Source organism: Saccostrea cucullata, unplaced genomic scaffold, assembly GCF_032062105.1.
Source record: "Saccostrea cucullata isolate Sc308-1 unplaced genomic scaffold, CSIRO_AGI_Scuc_v1 ctg8006, whole genome shotgun sequence".
Classification (NCBI taxonomy): domain Eukaryota; kingdom Metazoa; phylum Mollusca; class Bivalvia; order Ostreida; family Ostreidae; genus Saccostrea; species Saccostrea cuccullata.
In genome coordinates, this window is record NW_026926868.1 from 6672 (window position 1) to 29638 (window position 22967).

The 22967-nt window shown below is 33.5% G+C and overlaps 3 protein-coding genes and 1 non-coding gene across 7 annotated transcripts; 3 read left to right on the forward strand and 1 right to left on the reverse strand.

Annotated features, from left to right (window-relative positions):
- The first annotated feature begins 1148 nt into the window (after positions 1-1148).
- On the forward strand, positions 1149-5956 carry LOC134272795 (eukaryotic translation initiation factor 2 subunit 2-like). The gene is made up of 9 exons (XM_062754967.1): positions 1149-1225; positions 1767-1929; positions 3418-3506; positions 3914-4058; positions 4261-4349; positions 4659-4807; positions 4961-5017; positions 5111-5196; positions 5385-5956. Exons 1-9 carry the CDS (start codon positions 1208-1210, stop codon positions 5558-5560), a joined length of 972 nt encoding a protein of 323 aa, XP_062610951.1. The 5' UTR covers positions 1149-1207; the 3' UTR covers positions 5561-5956.
- An 839-nt stretch (positions 5957-6795) lies between these two features.
- LOC134272794 (eukaryotic translation initiation factor 2 subunit 2-like) lies at positions 6796-13064 on the forward strand. 4 transcript variants are annotated; one of them, XM_062754965.1, is made up of 7 exons: positions 6796-6863; positions 7704-7799; positions 8516-8604; positions 8709-8854; positions 10430-10486; positions 12396-12481; positions 12885-13064. In XM_062754965.1, exons 1-7 carry the CDS (start codon positions 6824-6826, stop codon positions 13043-13045), a joined length of 675 nt encoding a protein of 224 aa, XP_062610949.1. In that variant the 5' UTR covers positions 6796-6823; the 3' UTR covers positions 13046-13064. The 4 variants fall into 4 exon arrangements, with proteins under 4 accessions (XP_062610949.1, XP_062610946.1, XP_062610947.1 ...); XM_062754962.1 differs by lacking the exon at positions 6796-6863 and adding an exon at positions 7326-7452; XM_062754963.1 differs by lacking the exon at positions 6796-6863 and adding an exon at positions 7326-7452 and having other exon boundaries at positions 8742-8854.
- Positions 13065-17747: 4683 nt separating this feature from the next.
- On the forward strand, positions 17748-17819 carry Trnae-cuc (transfer RNA glutamic acid (anticodon CUC)). Its single transcript has one exon. It is a non-coding gene; the product is annotated as a tRNA-Glu (tRNA).
- Positions 17820-20528: 2709 nt separating this feature from the next.
- Positions 20529-22901, reverse strand: LOC134272796 (glycolipid transfer protein-like; the record flags this gene model as incomplete). Its single annotated transcript, XM_062754968.1, has 3 exons — positions 20529-20943; positions 22380-22457; positions 22734-22901. Coding segments are annotated over 3 exons (351 nt in total), but the record flags the coding sequence as incomplete, so codon positions are not given.
- Between the last annotated feature and the right edge of the window lie 66 nt (positions 22902-22967).

Genomic DNA, 22967 nt, shown 5'->3' on the forward strand with positions numbered 1-22967 from the left:
TCGACACAAAAAAAAATCGACGTTGGAATATATCCAGCAGCAACGCATTTTTTTTAAATTGACAAAACGTTACACAACACTTCAAAATCAAGAAACAGAAGCACAAATGGAATTAAAATGGACGATAAAATCAGACGAATTCAAAATTGTGATAAAAGACATCGTTTCTGAACTCTTTGACAAAAATAATTTTTTAAAAAAACTAGAAAAAAAATTTCAACAAAAAACAAGCAAAACAAAAGGAAGAAAATCAAAACCTTTTAGTGCCATATTGATAAACCTGTTAAAGTGAACAGGGATTTTAAGATTGAATACAATGATATCAATACGGCATTGAACGATAAAAGCCTATAGAAGCAAGTTGAAGTAAACAAAAACAAACAAGCTCATTCAGAGAATTTGTGTCCCCCGCTTAGGGAAAAAGTAAACCCTGCGCAGTTTGGGGAGGGGGGGGTGTCGGATCCCGCCTGGGGGGATATTAAAATTTGATTGCTTATTCTGTATTATATCTATAGAAGATTCTTTTCATATGGAATATTTATCACAGTGTAATCCTGATGATTTTATGAGTTTGTACAAGCCACACCTTATAAATTGTTCATTTCACATGCTGAATACTATCATTTAGTTAAGAAACTTGTAGACGACATGGACCTCAATTTTCATTTTCGAATTTACTATGTAATTCTACAGGAAAAGTAAATAGATATACAAACTTAAGACATTTAAAAGATGAGCTAGCCTATAGTATAATTTTTACAAGGTTATAGATTTAATGAGAATCGAGTATACCCCCCTCCCCCGAAACTTCGTTTACAAGGGCATAAAAAGAATTTTAATCCTTGAATTAACCTATAGAAGCTGCAGCAAAGAAGCAATTACTTATGTGTACACTTGGAATGAACAGAGTAATCGCCCTTATTGGACATCTTCAATGACCTTCGCCTTCAGTATACGGAAGGCAGGATCGGTTATACGAATATTTGTTTACAGAGTTTTAATGTCCAATTTTAATCCTCTAAAGGATGGTAATTTTTATAAGAGTGGAAAACTGGTTATACTTCAATTTATTTTTCTAATTTAGTCAGTTTATATTATTTAAATTTGTAAGTAGATTTTTTATATGATTTTTTCTGATCTTGTCGTAGTTTCTCGCCCGGGCCTCCATACATTTTCATTCTGATGCAACCCGGCATTGTCGTGAAACATGGCTGAGGACGAGCTGGTAAGAAAAAAAAATTCAATATGGCGACCACTAGCCCCCAAACGCATGGTGTATTTTCCTCGGTAGTGTACATTTATGTGGATACACTATTTTATTTTATTCACTGAAAATTAAATGAAGAACCATTGTAAAAGTTGACCACATGGCAATATTATTTTACACGTAACAACGCAGTTTCTGGGTTTGGTATATTCCCAACGATTTTATGTATCATTTTAAAGATATTTCAAAGATACCTAAAATAGAATTGAAAGAAAGGGAGAAAATATATTATCCATCATTTTTGCTGAATGCAACATAAGCTGCAGTCAGCAGTGGATCGGTAAGATATAATGTGCCTGATAATTCTAAACTTGTCACATTGCTGTGATGGAGCAAATCCTAAAAAAAAACATAAAACATATCAAAGATCCTCAGTGTAGGACTATATATTACTTCCATACACACAGAGCAAAAGCAAGCAATTTATATTTTGTTTTTTTTTAGTGTGTAATACGTATTTTAAAATTTATTTTTTGAATTTTTAATATTTTCGCGATAGACCCCATTTGATCCCACAAACATGAAAAAGAAGAAGAAAAAAAAGAAGGTACCATTTGAGTTGGATGGAGGGATGGAGGATAATGAGACACCAAGCCCCGCCCCTGTGGAGGAAGCCCCAGAAGTTCAGACAGAGGAAAAACCAGCAGACAAAACAGATGATGGTCAGATACACTTACTTTAGTGCTATTATTGTAAAGCTGATAGAAATTTTATGTAACCATTTAAATTATAAGTAATATTTTAGATTTAATGTTTCAAATTCGTGGATTATAAATTATTTTCTATATCTGTGTCACTGACACTATGATTTTTGGTAGCTGCAGGTCTAAGGGTGAAACGTTTACTGAATTTTGTAAACGTTTAAACGGATAGCAGTAAACGAAATGGTACCGTTTAAACGGGAGATATTTTTTGTTGGATTTTTATGGCTATTTACTCATGAAACTCGAATGTTAATAATTCTTTCACTTTAATATAAGTATGAGTTGTTATTACAATTTCATTGTTGGCCATTATGACATAAGAATTTGAGGCGCATTAAACTCATTCACTTTCTACATCGTCACCCAACTGCACTGGTTTGTTTGGCTACATACCGGACGTTCGAAAAATAGTAAAACGAGACCTGCCGACTGTATCGAAACACTCTTCAAAGAATTGTGAAAAATGTATTATATTTATTTAGTCAAAATATATCAAGTTTTGTATTTCAAGTGTCATAAAACATCGCTAGTATTCGCAACTTGGAAATTGGAATTAAATCATAAATGTGTTAGGCCGTATCGGGTTTTAGATATTTTTATTCAATATTTTTCCGGTATAGATTGTTGCTTATCAAATGGTCAAAGACGGTGTTTCTTTTGTAAATTATGAAATAAAACAATTTGTTTGTGTTAAACTTTATTTCTGATAGACATTGATAATGACCTTCGTGTAAACGTTTACTCAATCTGTAAACGTTTAGAGCATATAATCGAAACGTCGCCGTTTACACGTGTAATCGTTTCGCCCTTATGCAGGTCTGTAGCTCGCTTGGCTAAAAAAAATTGGGATGGATGACCAGAGAGCTTCAGTGCCAACCATAGAAAAACTTTATTTTTATTGTGCATTAAAAGTTGCTCTCGGTTCTGGATTCTTTTCTCCAAATTCTTACCTCAATTGAAATAAGGATAAATTTGGACAAATTCCTTACTCCTCTATCAAGTACTCTTATAGTTGACATCTGCACAAAACACTGGACCAAATTATCTTGCAAAGCAAAATGGCAGTATAAATGGGCAAAATTTTCGATGGCCTCAATTTCAGGGCTAAGAGAGCTATTAACAACAGTTGTTTGGATTGTTTAGTTGTGAAAACAGTGAAAAATTAGTTTGGAACACACGTTTAGTAATATTTTTAGATGGCAGTTTTAAGAAAATGGAGAAATAATGGAAAAGCATCACACTTTTTTTGCGGACATAAATATATTATTATTCAATGGGTGGTACTCTAGCTCTCAGATTTGTCAATATACTATTTTATGGAGAGCTACAGTTCTGCAAGTAGATTTTTGGATGAGAAAAATGTCCCCGATTTTCAGCAGAAAGAAGAATGATTTTATAATTTTTTAAGAATTATTCTCAAATTAAGAAGGTTACTTTATTCTCTAGATTTCTCCTTGGACTTTGGGTTGAAAAAGAAAAAGAAGAAAAAGAAAGCGTTTGATGTCAGTGAGCTGGAGGAAGCTTTGCCAGAACCCGTCAGTATTTCACAGACTCTGTCTCTTACATTTTGAATTTTTTAAAAAATATTTTTGTTTTTATGTGCACCTTAGTTATATATATCAACATCAGTTTTTTATCCCCAAATATTTTTTTTTTGCTTATTTTCTCTGACCTTCCATGTTACTTGCCCATTACATGCTTCATGTTTAGAAAAGAATTGATTTCTCATCTCAATCATCGACTATCACTGATAATTAACCGTTAGTGAACCAGAATACAGCATTTTTAAATTCGATGTTTTTTTAATCAAAAATAGGCCTGTGAATATTAACTTATTTAAATCTAATCAAATTCAGTGCTAAGGGTGTAAGTTTTATTTTATCTTAAATTGATTCATTGATTTGTCTTTATTTATACTTGATAATTTTGAATTAATTTATAGGGTCCTGAAAAAGAGACACCAGAACCAGAGGCCACAGAAGGGGTAGAAGAAGACATGAACTTTGCTCTACCTTTGAAAAAGAAAAAAAAGAAGAAGGTAGACTTCACTATGATTGAAAATGAGGATGGAGATAAACAGAACGAAGGTATTGTTGTCTGTTTGAAAGAAGGTGTCTAGTAGTGAAATTTATTTTAACACTTTGGTTCATTAATATATTATATAGCTGCAAATAAATTATTCCATAAAGGATTTATATTTAACAAATTTTCAGTGCCAGAAAATAAGTTTGGAAAATCTTTGCTGAGCCAGATCCATTTTCTCAGTTGTGCTCATTGTGTTATTTTTAGGAGACTTTGACCTTGAGGATCGCGTGGGAGGGTCAGTCCCTGAGGGTAAGGCGTGGCTGGCCTCCGACAGAGACTACACATATGATGAGGTACCCATATGTATTGTATCGGTATTTATCATGAGATATTATGTAATTCTGAGAGTCATGTGAGTTGTAAATATTTATATTTTTCCAAGTCTTTGTTAAAAGTTTGTGATATATTTATTTATGTAGTTATTAATGAATTTCATAATCTCTAGATGATAAATTGTTAAAAAGTAGAGCACTTCAATCTGTGCAATATCTGTAATCCAAATCATTTATGACGCTTACAGAAGTACAGAATGTATATTATGAATTACTTTAATAGGAAAACTACAAGTTACTAGCATTACAGTGTGATAAATTTTACTTCAGTTACTGACACGGGTGTTTGATATCATACGAGAGAAGAATCCAGATATGGTAGCCGGGGAGAAAAAGAAGTTTGTCATGAGACCCCCGCAGGTGCTCAAAGTCGGAACAAGAAAGTCATCTTTTGCAAACTTCTCAGATATTTGCAGATTGTGAGTTATTTTGTCATTTTTTGTAGATGTAAAATAAAAGGAGATGCTGTGATATTTTTTTGTTCTGAAAATAAAATGCCATGAAAAAAACTACATAAATGGTAAGTAAATAATCACTGTATGATCAAATAAACTTTTGTTTTTATAATGCAGGTTACATCGACAGCCCAAACACGTCCTGGCCTTTTTATTGGCTGAGTTAGGAACAAGGTAGTGTATTCGTTATTGTTTGTGTTGCATTTCTGTAATGAGTGTTTTATCGGAGGATAACTTCTCATGATAAATGTGACTTGTGATTTGTAGTGGGTCTGTGGATGGAAACAACCAGCTTATCATCAAAGGAAGATACAACCAGAAACAGATAGAAAATGTCCTTAGAAGATATATTAGTAAGTAGAGAATGTACAGGAAATGAGTTTTAGTGCCTTCTATGACAAATCTATGTTTGTCTCCATTTGGAGAATGAATATCAATGTACATGTATAAAGTACTTGCCAATTAATAGTAACTGAATGTTAAATAACCCCAACATCTTGTCCTGACAATATTATACACTAAACTGGTACTTGTTTTGCAGAGGAATATGTGACCTGCCACACCTGTAGATCACCTGATACCCTGCTTCAGAAGGATACCAGGATTTTCTTTCTGCAGTGCGAGACGTGTGGATCCCGGTGTTCCGTCACCAGCATTAAGTCGGGATTCCAGGCCGTCACAGGCAGGAGAGCTGCCATTCGAGCAAAGACATCTTGATTCTTATTTATTCTCTGACTTAAAATTCTTTGATGTCTTTCAGTATGTTGGAGTTGTTTATACCATCGTAGTTTGTTAAAACAAACGGAAAATTTACAATTCCTAGAGAGGAAGCACCTGTTCAGAATATCAAATTCCATAGACATTCTGTATGTATTGTGTACATAGTGTAACTGTATAGCTGCTTTATTAAATTTGTCCGAGATTCAGAATGTTGAATATACAAATTATAAACCTTTCAGCAAATGTCATGCTGCAACAAATGCAAAAGATTGTTTCTAGAGCTCATTGTGTAATTGGGTAATCTGTCCAGAGAAACTGGCAGGATGAATGGGTTCATTCTTTATAATTTCATTGTCTGTGTTATCAATGACAATAAATGTATTATGAATTCAGTGTACACTCTTGTAATTTTTTTACCAAAAGATATAGCCATTCAGTGTTTTATTGGGCATGAATATGTACTTGTATAACTTTTTTTTTCAAATTCAGTGACCAAACACCTTGTAATCATTGGAACAAGTCATCCAAAATTAAGGGAGACCATTACAATTTACTGATTACAAGATCACTGCCAAAATTTTTATAATATACATTCAGGAAAATTAAATTATATAGAACATTCAAATATGGAACCAACAATTATTGAAAAAAAGTATGACTTAAAAACTGCATATTTAATTTAATTCTAACGATATTATCTGCTTTAATATTACTGCAAAGACCAAGGAGCATTGTTAGTCATATAAGTTTGTGCATGTGACTTGATGAATGTGCTACACACAGTGTAATAACTTTATGTATAATCTCGTACTGATGAGACGGGGGGGGGGGACATCAATGTAAAACAAGAATTTTCTTTACACTGTGGCTAAGTATACGTATATAGAAGTTTAAAAGAACAACAGAGTTTGAAAAAATATCATGACTACTGTATAGCTCAGAATTTTCCTATTACTAAATCTTCATGAATTTTGGTTATTATTTTAGTAGAAAAGCGAAAACTAAAATGTTTGCGAGCAGAAGATCTTGTGTAGTTAAGCAAAATTTAAGTTATTGGGTATAAAAGAAATGATTTACAGTATATAAAATTGATTTTTACCTCTATCAATTTCTATTTATAGATAATCGTAATGAACTTGCAGATGATGAAATAGTGTACCAGACTTGCAACAGACTCAAATATATAAACTCCAGCGTGAACAAAAAATCCAGTCCTTAACTTATACATCTGATCATCATCTTGAAATATAAAATTGGATTATGGTTCAAAATTTTCTATCGATTCAAAAGAATAAGTTTGGTAGGTAGATATTTATATATTTTTTTTCTTCGTATCCTTTTTTTAATTAAAACAAAAAACTAAAGAATGTCCCGTCCCTTCAAAATTCAGTAGTGTTTTTTTTTTTTTTTTTAAAAGTTGTGGTCCAAGAAACAACTGTAAGTTTAAAGATAAAAAAAAAATTGATAATAACGTTTAACTCAGAATACTAATACAATGTATGTTATTATTATACTATGAGTTAAAAAAAAATATATCACCGAAACAAGTGCCTGTGCAATGGACTTTTCAATATGAGATTCAAGAATGAAAATCCCCTGTTCTTAATTTTGTATATACTAGTATTTGATATAGCGCATCTTTTTTTTTTTATAAATTATTTCCTCTGTTTTGTATATAGTTTTTGTCGCCGGAAAGGGGAAGAGTAAAGTAAGTAAATCTCCATCGCAAACCGATCCAGACTGAGAGACCTTAATTCTAATACTAACATACTCTGGTGCAATGACAGAAGAAAACGGAATAGCTGTCCATCCACAAAACAAATTACTATACCCCGAATCTGGTGGATCTGACAAAGATAAAAGAGGGATGGAACTCGAAAATGAGAAAGGTGCTGTATTGTCATATTCATACATGTGTATTTCTTTGGGATTTTCTTTTTTTTATAGCTTGAAAGTAATGCATTTATTTTGATTTGATCTTGATTTTATCAAGATCTGCTAAAAAAAAAATCAGGCCACGCCGGGTACATAAAATTTTATTTAAAAAATGAAGGCACATATATCATAAAAATTATTTACCGTGATCTTAGTCGTACATGCATGTTTATTAATTTAGTAAATTTATTACAACTTTTTAAAGGTTTACGACCCCAGGAGAACGACAGCATCCTCTCCGATGAATTGAACTTTCTTGGGCGTAAAAAGAAGAAACGGAGTAACAAACCAGGTCTGTTAAGTTTCACTTAGGCCTAAGGGTCCCCACACTATGTGACTTGGGACGTATATAGAGAAAAAAAATTACTTTAGAAATTCTTTTGCAATTTTTGTATTACCAAAAGAAAAATGCATCTGGTGCATCGCCATAATATCTTCCTCTCTGGTAGATTATTGAACTTTCATGATAATGTCAAGAGCTATTGTTGATACACTTCCAATTATATGTATTACAAAAATACTTTTTCCATGTTAAACAAGAGTTGATATACATCGTACGGTGTGTTTTACTATATAAAAATCCCAAAAATTAGTCTCCAGCATGGTGCAGTGGGTAGAGCGTCTGATCTAGAGTCGCGAAGTAAATAGTTGATCCTTGCGTCGCGGGTTCGACTCCCACTTTGGACGAAAAGACCGGCCCTTCGGATGAGACTGTATTAATCGAGGTCCCGTGTTGCAGTATGTGCTGACATGAAAAAAAAAATCTCTCCCTGCTCAATGGCCTTAAGTGTCGAGTATAGCACAAAATTTGCAGCTGTCCATCGGCAAGTGATGGCGTCTCCATATGAGTGAAAAATTCATGTGAAAAAAATGACGTTGAACAACATACACACACATACATACACCCTTACATACACATATTTCATAGTTTTTATTATCTTAGAGATTTTTGAAGTGTATGGTAGGAAAATGAACATTTTGACAAAGTGCCATAATCTATGCTTTATCTTTTTGAAGATGACTCCTTTAAAGAGGAAATTCCAGAAAATATTGATGAATTGAAGGAAGAGAGGAAGCTAAGCGAGGGGGATTATCAATATGAAGAGGTAACACGACACAAAATACATGTATATTACATTAATAAACCAGTGGCTTTCTGTTGTTTATACTACCGTTTGTAATTGTTTGTAATCATTTTTCTACATTAAAGCTTTTAGATATTCTCTATAATGCCCTGAAAAAGGAACATCCTAATCTTTGGGAACAACAGAATTCTAAAATGCGGATCCCTGCTGTGTGCGCAGTCAAGGAAGCAAAAAAAACGGTCTTGCTCAATTTCACAGATATCTGTAAAGCGTAAGTTTTGACAAGCAATTTTTTAATCGACATAACAGACAACTGCAAAACATACAAATCTAAGTCACTTTGGACAGGACCCCCTCTTAAGTTTGAGAGATAAGACTAGATTAAATTCAAAGTTTAATCGACCTCATACGTAGTCGACCTCATACGTGTAAGGCTTCCTGATTTCCACTTTTTTATTTCAACATCCTGTCTCTTTTCATCCGCTTCTTCACACTGCTTTCCGCGATTGGTTTTCTCTACTTATATGTAAGTTATCACCTGCTTGTGGTGTTGACGTCTTCTAACGTATTCGATACTGAGAATGATCAATTTTTGAAGCGAGGCATGCTATTACTGATAAATTGATGTTACAGGAATGTCAACTTACTTGTTTAAAGTTGCCATTTCGTATTTAATGTTGACAATCATTCCAAAGTTCCATTTGGTTATCATAATTGGACTTAAATGTTTTTATATCCCCGTAATCGAAGATTCGGGGGTATATAGTTTTGTCCTGTCTTTTCGTCTATCTGTCTGTGTGTTTGTTTCTTTAATATATATCTTTGTCTGCAAAAACTTTAACCTTGTCCATAGCTTTTCAGTGGATGGAGCTATGGCTTTCGTATTTCATAGGTGTATTCCTTATCTTTGCTTCGATACTTTGTGACCTTGGCCTAAGAGTTTGACCCATTTTTACCAAAAAAAATTTCAAACTTCAACCATGGCTGTAATTTTTGACTAGTTGATGCTACGGCTTTCATACTTCATATCTGATTTAATGTGAAAAGACCCATTAGTGGATGTAAAAAGTTTTGACCTTTGAACTTGACCTTAGAGTTTGGCCCACTTTCAAGAAAACTTTAACTTTGGCCAAAACTTTTGAACTTTTAATACTACAGCTTTCATATTTCACAGGTGTACTCATGTTAATTAAGACCTTCCTTTGGATACCAATAATTTTAACCTATTGACCTTGGAGTTTCTCACTTAAAAAAAATTTAAATCTCGACCATTTTTTTTGAATGGTAAATACTATAGGGTTTTCATTTTCCACAGACGTATTCCTTGTGACAAGACTTCCTTTGGATACTGTCCTTTCTGACATAATTTGTTTTATCAAATAAATTCTGCAATATGACTATTAAATAGCTATATTGCAGAATTTATTTTATTAAATAAATTATGTCAGAAAGGACACTACCAACAATTTGACTTTTTGACCCTGACCTTGGAATTTTTGTTGTATTTGAGAAACTTTAACCCTTGCCATAAGCTCCCAAATGGGGACATAAGTATTTCACAAAACATCTTTTTTTCATTTAATAAAGATATAGAAAATTTAATTTCTTCCTATGTACTTTTTGACTGAATTAAGCGTTGAGGTCCTGAAAATGACGTACAATAAGAAACACAAAATACTATCCTGAAAAAAGATAAGTTTAAATTTTAAATTTATTCTTGAATAATGGCCGAGTAGTCGGAAAAACAGGCAAATAAGTGAACCATTTGACAACCATACTTGAATATGTGACTTTTTAAACAAAGAAGCAAACGAACATTTACACTTTTACACTCTTACACTTTTAGAATTCACAGACCTCCTAAACACGTACTGGACTTCTTATTCAGCGAATGTGCGACAAGGTACAGTTTTAACTAAATTAAATTCATATGCAAAATATTTCAAGAGTTTTTTTTTAAATGATATCAGATGATACATGTATTATAGAAAAAGAAAGGAGTCTAATTTGATTGAGAAGGTTAAGAAAAGAAATGATTCCAAATCTATTTTTAATACTGGACTGCCATCGGCTCAAATATTTCCATATCTACTTTATCGGATTATCATCGGCTCAGTCACCCGCGTGGCGCAGTGGTTAGAGCGTCTGCTCTAGAGTCGCGAAGTGGGGATTTGATCCTTACGTCGCAGGTTCGAATCCCATTGTGGGACGTGGGGACCGGTCCTTTCGGATGAGACCATATAAATGGAGGTCGCAGTGTCGTGTCGTGCTGGCACGAAAAAGATCCTTCAGTGCTCAATGGACCTGAGTGCCGAGCATAAGACAATTTGCAGCTCTCCATCGGCGAGTGGTGGCGTCTCCATATGAGTGGGAAATTCTCGTTACGGAAGTTAAAGAACATACATTGAATCATCGGCTCAAATGACTCTATATCTATCGGATAATCATCCGATTAATTGATGCTATATACCGGTATAAATACCGGTATCAACTCAATCGAATTTACAACGGCTCAAATGTTTATGTCGACTTTGTCGGATGCCATTGTCCCAAATGATTCTTTATAGCTTCTTTATCGAATTGAGCCACTGACAATACGAAAAAGTAGATATAGAATCATTTGAACCACTGACAATCTAATAAAGTAGCTACATAGAATCATTTGCGCCGCTAGCAAACTGAAAAACTAGATAAAGAATCGTTTGAACCGCTGTCAATATTAGATAAGATTAGATAAAGTAGATAATATTAGATAAAGTAGATTTAGAATCATTTGCGCCGCTGACAATCCGATAAAGTATACGTATTTACAGAATCATATGCGCCGCTGCCAAACTGATAAACCAAATAAAGAATCATTTTAACTGCTAACAATCCGATAAAGTAGACATAGGATGATTTCAGTCACTGACTATCTGATAAAGAAGATACAGAATCAATTGAGTCGCTGACAATCCAATAAAGTAAATAAAGAATCATTTGAGTTAATGACAATAAATCAGATTAGATACAGAATCATTTGAGCCGATGATAATCCGATTTATCGAATATTCAGTAGCTCAAATGATTCTTTTCTACTTGTCAGCGGCTCAAATGATTCTATGTCTTCATTTTTTTAGGATTGTCAGCGACTCAAAACATCCTATAAATACTCTGTCGAATTGTCAGCGGCTGAAATGATTCTGTATCTACTTTATCAGATTGTTAGCTGCTCAAATGATCCTACATGCAGTTTATTAAACATTATCAGCGGTTCAAATAATTTTTATTCGATAAAGTAGATAAGGAATCCAATATCTTGTCAGCGGATGAAATGATTCTGCATCTATTTCATCGCATTGTCAGCGGCTCAAATGATTCTATATATATAGCTACTTTTTGGATTGTCAGCGGCTCAAATGCATCTCTTTATCTTCTTTATCGGATTGTCATCGGCCCAAATGATTCCACATATTAAATTTTATCGAATTGTCAATGGGTCAAATGATTATATATATATCTATTTTATTGGAATGTCAGCGACAAAAATGATTCTGCATCGACTCTTTCGCATTGCCAGCGGCTCAAATGATTCTATATCAAATTATTCTAAATCTATATTTTTATGGGTTGTCCGCGGCTCAAATGATCCTGTGTCTTGTTTATTGGTTTGTAAGCGGCTCAAATGATTTTATATCTAGATTATTGGTTTGTAAGCGGCTCAATTGATCCTATGTGTAGTTTATTGGTTTGTCAGCGCCTCAAATAATCCTATGTCTAGTTCATTGGTTTGTCAGTGGCTCAAATGATTTTGTATCTACTTTTTTTGTCAGCGGTTCAGTTGATATCAAAAACAGAGTTTGTTTGAAAGGAAACTTCAAACCCTCAGGGCTCCAGAAAGTCGTTACAAATTACGTCAGTGAGTATACGTAGAAATGTACACCTTCATAACGTATACATGTATATAGGCAATGGTAATTATCTATCAGAGAGATTATTTCTGAGATAATTTGGTTATAATATTTTTATTCTTGCTCTACATTAATTGGACGTAATTGAACCTATTTCCTATGTTCATACATGTACATACATTATTTATTAACATTTGTCTAACGTTTCAAATGCACAGCATTCAAATTAGATTTCTTTCCTTTTTCGAAGAGCTGATGTTTTTATAAATTACAATAATGCAATTATTGGAGAAAAAAACTCATCTACGAGTTTAAGTTTGTTAAAATGAGTCAATCCTGTAAAGTGATATTTTAAACATGCTGTTTAAGTTGAATGCAAATCGTATATGTTATTTTTGTTTTTCTTTTTAGGAGAATACGTCATGTGTGCCTCCTGTAAATCATTTAATTCACTTCTTATTCGGGAAACACGCCTTAACTTTGTTCATTGCGAGGGTTGCGGATCCAGGCGGGCGGTGAATGCTGTCAAATCAGGCTTTCGAGCAGTTACTTCTCGAGACAGACATCGATAGATGTCCCACAAATGTACAATTATTACTGATCAATTATCTGGTGTTATGTGTACATAATCGCCTGCTTTTGTAGATACAGATATTAAAAATAAAAGTTTTTGAAACTAATTTTTGCAACCAAAAAATTAAATTCAAATTCCATTATAATGTCATATGATGTTCTGTAACAGAAGCAGCAATATTTTCGTCCCAGGGACAAAAAGTGTAGATCTCCATTCTCTTATCAAGAAAATTGGAGGACACACGGATGACTATGCACAATGCGTGGTTTGGTACATATTGTTCTTAGGGATTGGTGATATGCATACAAAGCTACTTATGGGTAGTGAGTAATATATATATATATGTATAACTTCCTAGTCTAGTGGTGAGGATTCCGCGCTCTCACCGCGGCGACCGGGTTCGATTCCCCGTCTGGGAATTTTTTTTTAATTTGTATGCCCCCGTAATAGAAAATTTGGGGGTATTTACTGAAGTTTTTGTCGTGTCCGTCCGTCTGTCTGCTTGTCTTTGTCCGCAAAAACTTTAACCTTGCCCATAATTTTTGATTTAGTGGACCCATGGCTTTCATATTTTACGTGTATTCCTTGTCACAAGACCTATCAATGGGTACCACCAAATTTGACCTAGGAGTTTGATACTCTTTTACACAATAATTCCAAACTTTTACTTTGACCATAACTTTTGAACGGTAGATACTAGGACTTTCATACGTCACAAATGTATTCTTTGTGACAAGACCTTGAGTTCCATTAGACCTTTTGACCTTGGAGATTTTCAAACTTTCAAAAAACTTTAACATCAGTCATATTTTTTTAACAGTGAGGGCTAGGGCTTTCATACTTCACATATGGAATCTTGTGAGAGACCTTTCATCGGATACCAAGAAATTTGAACCTTTGACCTTGGAGTTTAAACCTCTTTTTAAAAAGCAAACCTTGACCACAACTACTTGAATTGAAGGATTGGGGTTAGGGCTTTCATACTTCACATATTGAATCCTTGTGACAAGATCATTCATTCTTGATTGGATACCAACAACTTTAACCTATTGACTTTGGAATTTTGCCTACATTTTAGAACCTTTAACCCTGAAAATAACTTTTGAACGGTTAGAGCTAGGGCTTTCATACTTCACATATGATATCCTTGTGACAAGACCTTTCTTTAGAAACCAACAACTTTGAGTCTTTGACCTTGACCCTGGAGCTTGACCTATCAGCCGCTGATAATTCGATTTAGTAGATAAATAGAATAATTCGAACCGCTGACAATCCGAAAAAGTATATAAAGAGTCATTTTAACGACGGACACTTCGAAAAAGTAGATAAAGAATCATTTGAGTCGATGACAATCCGATATAGTAGATATTTAGAATCAATTGAGCCGCTGACAACCCGAAAACAGTAAAAACATGGAATCATTTGAACCGCTGACAATCCGATAAAGTAGATTCATAATCATTTGAGCCACTGACAATTCGGAAAAGTAGATACAGAATCATTTGAACCGCTGACAATCCAATAAAGTAGCTATATAGAATCATTTGCGCCACTGGCAAACTGAAAAACTAGATAAAGAATCGTTTGAACCGCTGTCAATATTAGATAAAGTAGATTTAAAATCATTTTAGCCACTGACAATCCGATAAAGTATACGTATTTACAGAATCATTTGCGCCGCTGCCAAACTGATAAACTAGATAAAGAATCATTTTAACTGCTAATAATCCGATAAAGTAGACAACGGATGACTTCAGTCACTGACTATCTGATAAAGTAGATACAGAATCATTTGAGTCGCTGACAATCCAATAAAGTAGATACAGAATCATTTGAGTCGCTGACAATCCAATAAAGTAGATACAGAATCATTTGAGTCGCTGACAATCCAATAAAGTAGATTTAGAATCATTTGAGTTAATCACAATTAATCAGATTAGATACAGAATCATTTGAGCCGATGATAATCCGATTTATCGAATAGTCACTCAGTAGCTCAAATGATTCTTTTCTACGTGTCAGGGGCTCAAATGATTCTATGTATTCATTTTTTAGGATTGTCAGCGACTCAAATCTTCCTATAAATACTTTATCGAATTTTCAGCGACTCAAATAATTCTTTCTCTTCTTAATCGGATTGTCAGCGGATAATCTTATGTATTTATATTTCGTACTGTGAGTGAGTCAGTTGTTTCTATATGAAGTGTTTCGGAATATCAGCAATTCAAATGATTCTTATCTACTTAATCAAATTGTCGTTGGCTCAAATGAATCTGTAAAGCAATTTTATCGGATTATCTACAGCAGAAAACATTCTGTATTTTTTTATCGGATTGTCAGCGGTTAAAATGATTCTTTATCTTAGATTGTCAGCGGCTCAAATGATTCTATACCTACTTTATTGCATTGATCGGCTATAATGATTTTATCTACATGTATTTACTTTTTCGGATTTTCAGCAGCTTAAATGATTCTGTATCTACTTTATAGGAATGGAAGCGGCTGAAATGATTCTGTATCTACTTTATAGGAATGGAAGCGGCTGAAATGATTCTGTATCTACTTTATAGGAATGGTAGCGGCTGAAATGATTCTGTATCTACTCATCAGATTGTTAGCTGCTCAAATGATTCTGTATCTACTTTATCAAATATTATCAGCTGTTCAAATGATTCTTTATTCGATAAAGTAGATAAGGAATCCTATATCTTGTCAGCGGATGAAATGATTCTTCATGTACTTTATCGCATTGTCAGCGGTTCAAATGATTCTATATAGCTACTTTATTGGATTGTATGCGGCTCAAATGATTCTGCATCTACTTAATTGGATTGTCAGCGGCTCAAATGATTCTGTATATACTTTATCGGATTGTTATCGGCTCAAATGATTCCATATCTATTTATCGGATTGTCAATGGACGGATATTATTTCATAAAAGTCATTGAAACTAATTTTTGCAACTAAAATATTAAATTCGAATTAAATTATAATGTCATATAATATTCTGTAACAGAAGCAGCAGTATTTTCCTCCCAGGGACAGAAAGTGTAGATCTCCGTTCTCTTATCAAGAAAATTGGAGGACACACGGATGGCTATTAGTGGAGTGACAAGACCATCAAAAATTTGAATTTAATGTACCATCCTACCCTATGGTTGATTTGTACTTTTTTGGTCAGATTTATTATCAAGCAATAATTTTTGCCCGGTCGTAGAAAATTCTATGTTCAAAATTTAAAATAAAAGAAGATCAAAGATCAATGAAAGAAATCTGGCCATAATATTGTACATATAAAGAAAAGTTCAAGGAATTCGTAAAAATAATGTATATTTGTATAGGATTTTTTTTAATTCGTTGAATATATTGATTTCATGGAAAAGAAACGAAAAAATGAATAAGAATGCCCGTTTGTCTGTCTGCAACATGAGAGGTTTGTCTTATAGTATTTTATAAATGTAATATTTTTATTAAGCCTTTTTCATCTGATTCATCATTTTTTAAAGAAATTGTTCGACACTTTTAAAAAAAGCTTTTTAGTAAAAATTCTTCTAGAGGTCTTCCTTGCTCTCACACTGAATTTCGGTACTCCGGTCTCATACAAAGGACAGACGACAGAATATTTAATATTATTCATTTCTCTGTCTAAAAGGTCAATTTTTTTTATCAATGGTTGTTGTCTATGATTAGAAAATTTACGTTTAATTTGGAGAACTTTTGAATAAGCGTTTACTCATAGATTAAGCAGGCTATATTGTAGAGATTTTGGGGTTTTGAAAGATTTCAAACCCGTATTGGTGTTAGAGTTGCAATTCTTTGAAAAGGTGTGAAGAGTTAAATTAATGACGTAATACGTTTGCTAGAGCTGTAATTTCTATTCATTGGTTTTCATGTAAACGTACATGTATATCTTTTTTGTTAACTTTTCAAGAATATGTTTCATTTGAAAACTTTTAAAGTAAAAATGTTGTAAAAGAGCTACACTGTAAAAGTAATGATAGTCGATCCTTAAAAATATTCACATTAAACGCATGTCGTGCGTGGCTTTTTTTCATCTGCTGACTTGAAATAGCTTTGAATTGTGAAAAGGCTGATTGCCTAAATACTCAGTAGTCTTTGTCGTTTCATCAGAAATCATTGTCTGATAAATCTTTCTAACGCTTAAGTAAACATTCGTTATTAATATTGCATGAAATAATTGTATTGAATATATTTTGTTGAAATTAACGCAGTTTCTATAACAAAACATGTTTTTTTAAAGGAGGGGGGGGGGCAAATAATATTCCTGATTAATTTTGCATTGTAAATTTAAATACCTCTAGCTATCCTATCACTCACAAATTAGTATTTTTTATGATTAATAATTAATCTTAGAAAAAGAATATTATCAGCAAGTAAAATAAACGACTTAAATAGCCCCCTCCTATTCACTTTCATAGCAAATTAAAAAAATTTGACTTGAGAAAACTCTACGACCGGGCGAAAATGTATGAGGAGGGATGTCTCTTTTATAAAATATAACTTTCAGCTGTAGGGTATGCCGGTCCACTAAACTCGAAAACTAAGCATCTTTTTCTAGGATTGTCACTCCACTTATATGCACATGGATAATGTATGACTTTGGTAGATGTCGTTCTTATGAATTAGGGATTAGTTATATGCAAACACAGCTACTTATGGGTAGTGAGTGATATACAACTTCCCAGGTAGTCTAGTGGTTAGGATTCCGCGCTCTCACCGCGGCGGCCGGGGTTCGATTCCCCGTCTGGGAATATTTTTTTAGGTCACCTGAGCCGAAGGCTCAAGTGAGCTTTTCAATTTCTGATCACATTTTGTCCGTGGTCCGTCCAGCTGTCCGTGTGTAAACTTTTCCCAATTTCGACTTCTTCTCAAGAACCACTGACCAATTTTGACCAAATTTGGTACAAAGCATCCTTGGGTGAAGGGGAATTGAAATTGTTGAAATGAAGGGCCAAGTCCCCTCACAAGGGGAGATAATCAAGAAAAGACAAAAATACTCGTAGGGTGGGGTCATTAAAAAATCTTCTCAAGAACCACTGGGCCAGAAAAGCTGAAACTTATGTGGAAGCATCCAGGGGTAGCATAGATTCTAAATTGTTCAAATCATGACCCCCAGGGGTAGGGAGGGGCCACGGTGGGGAATCAAGGTTTTACCTAGAAATTATATAGGAAAAATCTTTGAAAATCTTCTTCTCAAGAACCACAGGGCCAGAATAGCTGAAACTTATGTGAAAGCATCCTGGGGTAGTGTCGATTCTAAATTTTTCAAATCATAACCCCCGGGGTAGGACGGGACCACAATTGGGAATCAAAGTTTTACAAAAAATATATAGGAAAAATCTTTGAAAATCTTTTTCTCAAGAACCACTTGGTCAGAAAAGCTGAAACTTGCGTGGAAGCATCTTGGGGTAGTGTAGATTTCAAATTGTCTAAATTATGATCAGTGGAGTAAGGTGGGGTCACAATATATGACAGACATCGATATATGTTCACAAATGTACGATTATTACTGATTAATTATCTGATGTTATGTGTACATAATCGCCTGCTTTTGTAGATACGGATATTATTTCATAAAAGTCATTGAAACTTATTTTTGGAACCAAAAAAAAAAATTAAATTCGAATTGCATTATAATGTCATATGATATTTTGTAACAGAAGCAGCAGTATTTTCGACCCGGGGACAGAAAGTGGAGATCTCCATTCTCTTATTAAGAAAATTGAAGGACACACGGATGACTATGCACATGGATAATGTATGACTTTGGTACATTTTTTTAAATGAATAAGGGATTACTTATACGCATACTAAGCTACTTATGGGTAGTGAGAAATACAGAACTACCCAGGTAGTCTAGCGGTTAGGATTCCGCGCTCTCACCGCGGCGGCCGGAGTTCGATTCCCCGTCTGAGAATATTTTTTTTTTAATTTGTATGCCCCCATAATCGAAGATTCGGGGGTATTTACTGAAGTTTTTGTCATGTCTGTTCGTCTGTCCGCTTGTCTTTGTCCGCATAAACTTTAAACTTGCCCATAACTTTTGATTTAGTGGAGCCATGACTTTCCTATTTCACGTGTATTCCTGGTGAAAAGACCTTTCAATGGGTACCACCAAATTTGACCTAAGCATTTGATACACTTTTACACAATAATTCCAAACTTTGGCCATAACTTTTGAACGGTAGATACTAAGACTAATTCATACTTCACAAATGTATTCTTTGTGACAAGACCTTGAGTTCCATTAGACCTTGGAGATTTTCGAACTTTAACCTCAGTCATTTTGAACAGTGAGGGCTAGGGCTTTCACACTTCACATATGTAATCCTTGTGAAAGAACTTTCATTGGATACCAAGAAATTAGACCCTTTGACCTTGGAGTTTAAACCTCTTTTTAAAAAGCAAATCTTGACCACAACTACATGTATTGATTGATTGATTGTATATTGTTTAACGTCCCTCTTGAGAATTTTTCACTCATATGGAGACGTCACCGTATGCCGGTGAAGGGCTTCAAATTTAGACCTATACTCGGCACTCAGGGCCGGTTTAGGGTTAGGACTTTCATACTTCACATATGATATCCTTGTGACAAGACCATTCATTCATGATTGGATACCAACAACTTTAACCTTTTGACCTTGGAATTTGACCTACATTTTAAAAATTTTAACCTTGGCAATAACTTTTGAATGGTTAGGGCTAGGGCTTTCATACTTCACATATGATATCCTTGTGACAAGACCTTTCTTTAGAAACCAACAACTTTGAGCCTTTGATCTTGACCCTGGAGCTTGACCTATCTTTCAAAAGCGTATCCTAGCTTATAACTTTTGAAAAGGTGGTGCTGGGGCTTTCATATTTCAAAATTTTATTTTTTGAGAGAAGACCTTACTTTTGGTACCAACTTAATTAATTTGCATTTAGGAAAAGTTTATTCTTAGCTATGCTGACATTCAGGGGCATCACTGTTTCACAAACGCATCTTGTGTTTTTTAATGAGATGAAAAACATACAAGCTTTCCAAACCAAAAGGTAGAGAAGCCATTTTTTTACCATTATTGTAAACAATACAAGAAAAGCAATTTTCTGAGGAAAAAAAATAATTTATTACAAAATCTGAGATTTTATTTGTATTGCAATCTCATTCACTCGAAAAGTTTATTGCAGCAAACACATAAAATGGCTTTGAGTTTCATGGGCTCTTCCGACTAAAAAAAAACTATAAATGGTTAGGTTTGGTAGATATTCCAATTTCCTGAAGTAGAAAATCAGTAAATATTTTGCATTATACCTAGTGAATAGACATTGGAGATTTAAATATCAGTTTACTTATATGTACCTTTAATTTTCTTATATAAAACTTCATGTATACATATTTTATTTTAAACTAAGGAACTTTATCATCTACATAAAGTTTACAATAACTAGTGGAATGTGCATAAAAATCATATATTTTGAAAATGGTCCATAAATGTAAAAATGTTGAACAGATAATGACAATAAAAAAAATATCAGCAACAAAAAAAACTACAAAGAAATATAAATGCATGATTTTTATTTCATAAATAGGTCTACTGCAATTTGATATGTTCTTTATTATTACTAAAAAGACAGATCATTTTTGTAAGCTTTTTAGCTAAGAGATTTTAGTGCATAGTTAAATAAGTTAAGTAGAGAATCATAAAAAAATAATTTATACATATCACACAATTCTAAAGAAAAAGCCCTCTTCCGAGCTAGTGTAAATGGGATAAGGGACTTTGTTTACACTTTGTCATCTGTATCAAGTCCCTTGTCTTTATAAAGCTGCCCCATGACATCAAGTAAGGGTGACATTGTCTCTAAATACACATCCATATCATTTACCACCTATAGAAAAAAAAATGGAGCTTCACATGTCAACCACTTAATTGAAGCAAATTTATGTTTAATCCATTTATGGTTCAGTTGAAATACATCTGCTATATCCTATAGTATAATTTCTACTGAAAAGATTTACAGGTATGCCTTAAAAAATTGTACCCAATATTATTTACACAAAAATATGTACAACTGACACACCGTAAAATTCATAACATGGGGCAATATTTTGAACATTAATTATATTTAATCAGCAATGTTTCTAGTTTAAGATCTGTAGCACACTAGTCTGAAAAAAACCAGAAGTCTCTGTCGAGACTATAGCTTTACTGGTTTGTACTTACACATCTATAGTAAAGAAAGAAAAAACTAGCAGCTGGGACATAAAACTTTACAAAAGCAATGAATAGAATAATGACAAAAACCGATATACAGAATTATGTATCTTAGTGTAGTCTACTTGTGTGCCAAGTTATTTTGAAATCAGACCAAAACTGTAGGAGGAGTAGCATTTTGAATGATTTTCACATAAATTTCTATTTTTAGTAACCACAGCAACACCATTCATCGAAATCAAAAACTGATATATAGAATTATGTATCTTAATGTAGTCTACTTGTGTGCCAAGTTATATTGAAATCAGACCAAAACTGTAGGAGGAGTAGCATTTTGATTGATTTTCACATAAATTTCTATTTTCAGTAACCACAGCAACACCGTTCATCGAAATCAAAAACAGATACACAGAATTATGTATCTTAGTGTAATTTACTTGTGTGCCAAGTTATTTTGAAATCAGACCAAAACTGTAGGAGGAGTAGCATTTTGATTGATTTTCATATAAATTTCTATTTTTAGTAACCACGGCAACACCGATCATCGAAATCAAAAACCGATATACAGAGTTATGTATCTTAGTGTAGTTTACTTGTGTGCCAAGTTATATTGAAATCAGACCAAAGCTGTAGGAGGAGTAGCATTTTGATTGATTTTCATATAAATTTCTATTTTTAGTAACCACGGCAACACTGTTCATCGAAATCAAAATCTGATACAAACAATTATGTATAATAGTGTAGTCTACTTGTGTGCCAAGTTATATTGAAATCAGACCAAATCTGTAGGAGGAGTAGCATTTTGAAAAATTGTTTACAGATGGACAGACAGACAGACAGACGGACGGAGGACGGACGCATTACTATCGCATAAGCTCTTCTGGTCTCTGACCAGTAGAGCTAAAAATTGGATGGACGACCAGAGAGGTACTTTGCCTTCCATTGAAAGAGTGTTTACCAAGGTATTTATTGCACACGAAAAAATGTGATGTACGTTTCTCACAATTTTTTCAGACTTGCAAACTTCAGATCTCCAGCTACAATGTTTCTTGAACGTTAGCTATTAAGTTTGTGACAATGATTAATGGATAATATATTAGACATTCTTACCTGTTCCTCCATTCCTTCTTTTCCTAATGCCATCTTCAATAAGAAATCCTTCCTGTATGGTGCAAAACTAGAAACTCCCTTCAATATATTGAATTATAAATTAGATTTCAGTTAACAAACAGATGCCTAAGCAGTTTAAAGGCATTTTAATTACCAGTACTCTGCACAAATGCATTTCATGTATTTTATTTCATTTTGCACACTCTACTGCTTAGTTTTATTTAAAAAAAAAACAGCTTCACGCTTTTTACATAAGTTCATCATGTTCATTCGATTAATTTAATAAAGAAAAAAAAATTGTTTAAATTTTAAGATACACAATATTGTGCGACACAGTACTTTAAAATGTCTTACAGAGAACACTTTTTTGACAATAAATCCGTGGTATTTTTTCAGAGTGGCTTCGTAAGCAGCAGTGATGATTTGTTTCATACTCTCCTCTTTACTTCCTCCTTTGTATTCCTTTATTAATAACTGCATGAATGTTCGTAAAAAATTCAAACCTCTGAAAACAAATGTATGCTAGTTTAATATCACAATTTTTTTTTGTTTCTTCATTATTATTTTTGTGATTAAGAAGAGTTCCAA

What these genes read in the sequence shown, in the direction of transcription:
- LOC134272795 (XM_062754967.1), top strand. An exon ending in AGCAGACAAAACAGATGATG is followed by an intron (nt 1,930 to 3,417) that starts GTCAGATACACT and finishes TTTATTCTCTAG; the next exon opens with ATTTCTCCTTGGACTTTGGG. An exon ending in TTCTCAGATATTTGCAGATT is followed by an intron (nt 4,808 to 4,960) that starts GTGAGTTATTTT and finishes TTTATAATGCAG; the next exon opens with GTTACATCGACAGCCCAAAC.
- LOC134272794 (XM_062754962.1), top strand. Translation starts at nt 7,344, where the DNA reads ATGACAGAAGAAAACGGAATAGCTGTCCATCCACAAAACAAATTACTA. An exon ending in GGAACTCGAAAATGAGAAAG is followed by an intron (nt 7,453 to 7,703) that starts GTGCTGTATTGT and finishes AACTTTTTAAAG; the next exon opens with GTTTACGACCCCAGGAGAAC. An exon ending in AGTCGTTACAAATTACGTCA is followed by an intron (nt 12,482 to 12,884) that starts GTGAGTATACGT and finishes TTTTCTTTTTAG; the next exon opens with GAGAATACGTCATGTGTGCC.